At 58.0% G+C, this 6,692-nt stretch overlaps 1 protein-coding gene across 1 annotated transcript; it reads right to left on the reverse strand.

The window, feature by feature from the left end:
• Positions 1–573: 573 nt before the first annotated feature.
• SODALDRAFT_284085 (Rho1 guanine nucleotide exchange factor 3) lies at positions 574–6,013 on the reverse strand (the record flags this gene model as incomplete). The annotated part of the gene is made up of 3 exons (XM_028608442.1): positions 574–1,557; positions 1,661–2,314; positions 2,405–6,013. The coding sequence occupies 3 exons, from the start codon at positions 6,011–6,013 to the stop codon at positions 574–576; spliced, it is 5,247 nt and encodes a 1,748-aa protein (XP_028463175.1).
• Positions 6,014–6,692: the final 679 nt, after the last annotated feature.

Raw genomic sequence — 6,692 nt, forward strand, 5'->3', positions numbered from 1 at the left:
ATTGTCTGAAGGGCTGAAATCATGGGTACCCCCGAATCGGGCAACGAAGCTAGTCCCGTCTGATAAGTTGATACAAGACTCCCCAGACGCTTACGGGTAAGGTACAAACCTGGAAGTTAGGTACCTTAATAAGGCATGTACCTGTACTGTAAGGTACCTTAGCGAGAACCCCTCGGCTCGTTAAGGTAGTCCAGGGCTCATATCATAGCATAGCCGCCCACCCCCCAGTCAAGTCATATACGAAGTAAATTACACTAAGAAATTGGCTTGCTCAGCCACGCCGCCTTGCAGTCTACCTAGAACTTGGAAATAATACAGCGTATTCATATGAGACACAACTCTGTGGGCTTAATCATAAAATTGTGCGCCGAGTAATTCGTCGAAAAACATGTTATTCGTCGCTCAGTTCCATGGTTTGGGTATTGACATTCCATCCACGTGACAACTGCGCGGCACCCGCCCGCTGACCTACCGTACCTACTTCCCAATATCGCGTACTAGCCAACCAACCAAAAGAAAAACAAAAAAAAAAAAAAAAAAAAAAAAAAAAAAAAAAAAAAAAACACCAAGCCGTCATTTCTCCGTGTGTCCGTCATTCAGCCTCAACTCCAGGACAATCTGCGTCCCCGCAATTTCCGGGTGGCTCATCGAAATCTTGACCGTCCCCTTGGACTCCTCCCCGATCTGGCCCGTGCCCTGGTACTGCCCCCCGACCCAGTTGTTCGCCGCCGACGACGTGCCGCCCGTGGGGCCGCGGACCCCGTAGTCGAGGCACCGGACGTCCCGCCCCGCGATGATCTGCCTTAGTCGCCCGTTCTCCGCGTTGCGCACCTCCACGTAGTCCTCGTTGAAGAGCAGGAGGTACTGCCCGTACATCGTCGCCGCCCGCGCCTTCTTCTGCTTCCCCGAGTACTCCATGATGAGCGTCCGGCTGACGTCGCCGTGCTTGTCCACGTACACCGCGCAGTCCTCGTACGCCAGCAGGAACTCCTGGTCGTTGAGCCGGAACATCCCCAGCGGCCTCTGGTCCCGGATCCGGTTCGCAATGTTGGCGATCGCCGGTTCTCGGACGTCCGGGATCGACATGGTCTGCTTCTTGTCCAACGTCAACAACTCGAACCCCCGCGCCGTCGACACCGCAATGTACGACTGGAACAGGTTGAGCGAGTAGCACTCCGTCGGCAGGTAAAACTCGTCGTAGTCCCGGAAGTACTCCGTCACGCCCCCGCCCGTCTTGCGGCTCCCAAACAGCCCGCGCTTCTTCTCCGACGACTTCTGGAAAACCGGCTCCAGCACCCGGAACGTGTTGTGCATGCCCTCCCTGCGTTTGTAGAACAGCAGCATCCGGTCCTTCATCTTCGCCGTCGCAAAGAATGCCACGTCCTTTCCGAGTCTCTGCGGCGCCCTCCTCGGGCTGTCGTGGATCGGTGCCGGGAAACTCGATACCGGCGCTACCACATCGAGTGGGTACCCGATCAGGGACCGGTCTGCAATGATCAGGCAGACCGAAAACTCTTCAATCACCGTGATCTGCGTCACTTTGTTCACTTGTACCGTCTGAAGGGAAGGGAGAAAACAAGCCCCGTTAGCCAGCGTTCCTTTTTTTTTTTTTTTTGCCTTGAACCGGCGCATATGCAAAAAAAAGCCAAAGGAGACTTACCCTAGTCCAGCCACGAGGGTCCGTACTATCCGAGATATAGACGCCATAATCCGTCCCAATGGCTATGACCGACTTGCCATAGGCCGAGAATCCCGTCGCGCAGTTGACTTGCGCCCTGCACACAGGCGCCGGCCCGCGCCCCGGGCCGTACACGCTCTCCAGCTCGCGAATCGCCCGGTCCAACGGCGTGCCCCGGACAGGCACGCCGAGCTGCTTGGTCAACGCCGTGGCCGAGTCGTAGGCAAACGCGCTGTCCGCCAGCACACGAAGCCGGAACGGTTCCGCGTTCTGCGAGAACAGCGCCTTGGCGTGTCTCGTCTTGGCCTCAATCATCTTCCGCACCCAGTCGCCCCGCTTCTCTGCCGACGACGCAAAAAGGGTATACGTCTCGTGCCCAAGATGCTTGACTCGGAACGGGTATAGGATCTTGTCCTTGTCGTTGGACATCGTCGGCGTCAACCTATTCATGCTTACCGATCCAATCGATGAGCCCGTCGTCGCGTGCTCGAGGGACGGACGCTCATTCCCGTTCGTCATCTTGTTCAGCCGCGTGTCGGAGAGTGCGGGCGGCGCATTCCGCGCCAGGGGCGCTTTCTGCTTGGAGATTGGGTCGTCATTGATGCTGTCGAGGAACAAAAGAGGCATCGGGATAGGCTGAAGAAGAAAAATTGTCAGCAATAGAATTCACAGAAAGCCAAAACAGGTGAAGCGAAGGGAGTCAAGGCGAGTCAGGGGGAAACGGACCTCCTTGGAGACGTCAAACTTTTTGCCGCCCTTTCCATCTTTCGTGCTCACCGGCTTGGCCAGAATAAGGTAATGGTCAAAGAGGAGAGCGTGCGTATCGACCCAGCGGACGCCCTTCGATCCCATCCTCTGCAGCTCGCCCTGCAGGATGAGTTCCCGGCCGAGATGATCCAGGTTGAGCACCGAGTGGAACCCCGGCCGGAGAACAAGCATCGCGTTCAGCTCCATCATCTCCACCTTCTTTTGCATCTCGGCCACCTTCTGGTCGCACTCCAGCGTCACGTTGTGGATTTCCGAGATGGCCCTGACCAGATTGGCCTTCTCTTCGTTGTCTTGCACCATGTTCTTCTCCACCGTCTGCAGCAGGAACGTGTACCGTTGCAGCCGCGTAATGGGCGCCTTCAAAAAGTGCGTCCAGTCGAGCCTGGTCGACCGCTTGTGGTTGCGCACCCGGTCGAGAAATTCCTGGAAGATGATGTTGCGATCCGCCTCCTTGCGTACCAGGTAGGACGCGTGCGGATACTGGGAGGCGTAGTCGATGTAAACATCCCTGGCCTTCCGGATCCACTCCCGGAACAGGTCGCTGAACCCGGTAATAAACGGGCCCTGCTCCTGTTGCCTGTACTTGAGCTGCGCCAGGAGGTGCTCCTTGTTCGTCGCCTGTACCGCATCGACCTTGCCGAAGACGACGGCAATGAACTTCTCGACCCTGTTCGGGGCGATGATGGGACTCGGTGCATTCCGGATCTGGTCCCGGTACAGGACCCGGAGAACCTCGAGCTGGTTCATATAACCCTCTTCGCTCGTCACGATTTCGTGCAGCACGTTCTGTCGCTCAATCTCCTTCTTGGACCTGCCCTCCACGCTTTCCTTGGTCAGCTTATAGAATGTCGCCCAGTCTTCGGCCTTGACCTCCTCCAGCATAAGCTCGTCCAGATTGGCCTTCTTGAGCGTCCTCATGCAGTGAACGGAGTAACACCGTCCCGGCCCGTCTGGCTGGTGCAGCTTGGGCGCGTAGCAGCCCGAACCGGTCAGCTGCCACAAGACGCCTGTGATGGACCCTGGGCCGAACTTCACCCACTCCTCTTCGGGGAGGAGGATCCGGGCCTCCAGCATGATGTCCACAACGCGCGTGCTCAGAACCTCCGCGTCGGCGACGTTGAGTGTCGGGACTCGGTCCGTGAACAGATTGACGAGCGCCTCTTCGACTGTTTTCTGTTTGAGATCCGGCTCACCGTCCGCCATTTCTCGTATCCACGCCGCGATCCCGCTGAGCGCCCACGGCTCGGTACATTTCCTGAAGTCAGCCGAGGTAAGCTTCGAGGGAACGAATTTCCTCCGCCGCCCACTAGGTAGCGTGATCATGTCGTAGGCCATGGACGACTGGGCGTCCGTATCGTATCCGTCGTATGGAGATGCGTGGGATGTTGCGAGGTGGTGGTGGTGGTGGTGGTGGTGGTGGTGGTGCTGCTGCTGCCTGTACATCTTTCTCCTCTCCTCGGCGGCGTCAGTCCGCGAGCGCGCGGGCGCTTGGACCTGGGGTGTATTGCTGTGGCTTGACAGGGAGATAGATCGCTCGGGCGGCACAGAACCAGATCCAGCAGAGGTGTAATAACCTTCTGGGGCTTCGGGAGAGTACACATGTCGCGAATCTACGCTCAGGGACTGCCCGTGGGAATACGGCCGTGAAGGCTGCCCCGGGGTCTGCACAGAGAGCATGGAGTTGCTGTCGCTTCTAGGCGCCTGTGGGAAGTGGGGAAGGGGCCGAATGGACATGCCGGGATGATAGAAAATGTCGGGATAGTCTTCTTTCTGCGGAGACTCGCTGCCGCTCTGCAGAGAATGGATCGACACTCGCTCCTCTCCCTCGTCGAAGCTGAGACGATGCGCCGTCGGGGGTTGCAAGCCGCCGGTACCGCCGTAGTCCACCTCGGCGTCTCGGAAGGCCGGCGCAGCTTCGTAGCTCTCGTGGGAGGTGGAAGGGTAATAGCCGGGTCGCGAGGGTAGAGGCCTCGATGCGTTCTCGGTCTGGTGCATGGGCGGTGAGCCTACGTCGGTACCGTAGGCGAGAGTGCCCGAGGGCGCCTCGTAGCCTCCGCTGAACAGTCCAAGATCCGTCCCGCCGTAATCGGTATCACTGCTTTGTTCTTCGGGAGGAGGAGGCAGCGTACGCGCAGCAGCCAAGTCGGTGTACGAGAGCGTCGCCGTGCTACTGAACCGCCGATCGTCCATCTCCGCCTGTTGCATGGCCAGCACGCCTGCTGTCCCTTCTGGATCATCATCCTCCTCCTCCTCATAATAGAACGTCGATATCGACGAGGTATGGGTCCTCTGGGCATTTGTCGATGCGTTGGACGAGTACCGGCTCACGTTAGAAGAATCCAGCGTGGTCGTCGTGTACCGCTGGAGTTGCTGTAGCTCATCGTCGGAAGCCTGGGCGCCGTTGACCGAAGTTGACCGGTTTCGAGCAATCCGAGCGGCAAGCTCCGCCTCGATATCTTGAATAATGTCATCCTGGATTCTCGCATGATCATGCTCGTGGCGCACATAGTCGGTGTCCCAGCCGGGCTCTTCCGGCACGTTGTCCATGGGGCGGCTTGGGAGAGGGGCGTTTGTGGGGTGCCGCTGAAGACCCGGCGAATGCAGGTGGATGGATGAGGCCTGCGAGTTCAGCGAGTTTGATCTTGATGCTCGGATGTAAATGGACGACGAAGAGTCGGCCAAGTACTGCGGACCGATAGGCATGTGCGATTGCATCGGATAGGGTGCGCTGGACGTTGCCGTCGTATAGGGTACGGGAGCGGGAACCGGGCTGCTGGCACCGCCATTGGGGTAGGTGGCGTACGTGTTACCGTAGGATTGTTGGTGAGACGGGTCGTAGGAAGAAGGATGCGAACCGGTCGAGACGTGGCCGGGGCTCGGAAGGGCCGGGTCGTGATGAACAGGCACTTGGGCAGATTGAGGGAAGGCAGAAGCATAAGGTGAATTCGGCGATGGACTGAAACCCGGGGACGGCTGCGGAGCAGACGGGGAGGCATAGCCGTGGCCGTAGTTGTATCCATGGAGAGTCGACTGACGCTGTGGTTGAGAGGCAGCCGCATAGGCGGCCGGGTTGTACTGGGCAGGTGTGTAAGTGGTCGGCGACGTTGGCGCATGAGAGGCGGTCGAGCTGGTCGAGCTGTACCGCTGTGGAGGCGGCGGATGGTACGGCAAGGACGTCGATTGGGGCCGCGTAAAATGCTGTGGATTGTATGTGGCATGGGTCGGGGTAGGCGGCGCCTGGCCCTGGGCTTGGGCCTGGGCTTGGGCCTGGTATTGGTGTTGATGGCCAGAAAGGGCGCTGTTGGTCGAGCCGGAATAGGTCGGGCGGTGGACTGACGATGAGGTCGGACTGGTCAGAAAGAGTTCGTCCTCAGTCCCGGCTGATGTGTCGGTGTTCGGATAGGTGTGGGCATGCGCCGAGTTCTGGTCGAAGAAAGATGCATCGTCGCCACTGTTAAAGCTAGGCCGTCTAGCGGGATAGGACGATTCATTTTGTGGCTGCGAAACGGGGTATTGCACGGGAGGGACATGGCCGTACCGGCGCTGATCGTCACTTCGGAATGACATGTCGGACGTCGGTCGCACGAAACGACGAGGCCAGCCGGGGGAGAGACTCGAATTGCCAATAGCAGAAATTGTGGTCGGGTATTCCTGTCGCAGTCGCGGTTATAATCGTCGTAATCGTCGTGGTCGTCGTAGTCGTCGTAGTCGTCACACTCGTCACGGTAGTGACAGTAGTCGTCGCAGTATCGGGAGTTGGCCGCTGCGTCAAGCCTCCGACAAAAAATGGGAAGCCGCAAATGACACTGGACTGTACCAACTGGAACCTCAATATATCCACATGTGCCTTTCGCAGAGAGTGCTAGGCGTTGTGTTGACGATAAAAGGAAAATGGTATCAAGTTGCAGCAAGGAAGAGAGAAGAAGAAGAAAAAGGTAAGTAAGCAGATGAGGATGGTTGAGGAGAAGAGAAAAGGAAGGTGTTTGTTGCGACGATTGACGTCCGACTCTGCCAAGTCTTGGGCAGGAGCCGTCGTTGGCCTCGTCGATCGCTGATGTGGGTGGGCTCCTCGAGGAACCTTTTGGTCTTTGGTCTTTGGTCTTTGGTAAGCTTGCTAAAAAGCTAGCGTAGGTGGTAAGCAGTGCTTTTCGTGCATGGAGAATGGTCGGTGTCGCCCAGCAGAGGCCGTTTCACGGCGCTTTGATCGCATAAGCAAGACGATTAATCGGGAAGACGAAAGGCCTCT

Source organism: Sodiomyces alkalinus (assembly GCF_003711515.1).
Source record: "Sodiomyces alkalinus F11 unplaced genomic scaffold SODALscaffold_11, whole genome shotgun sequence".
Classification (NCBI taxonomy): domain Eukaryota; kingdom Fungi; phylum Ascomycota; class Sordariomycetes; order Glomerellales; family Plectosphaerellaceae; genus Sodiomyces; species Sodiomyces alkalinus.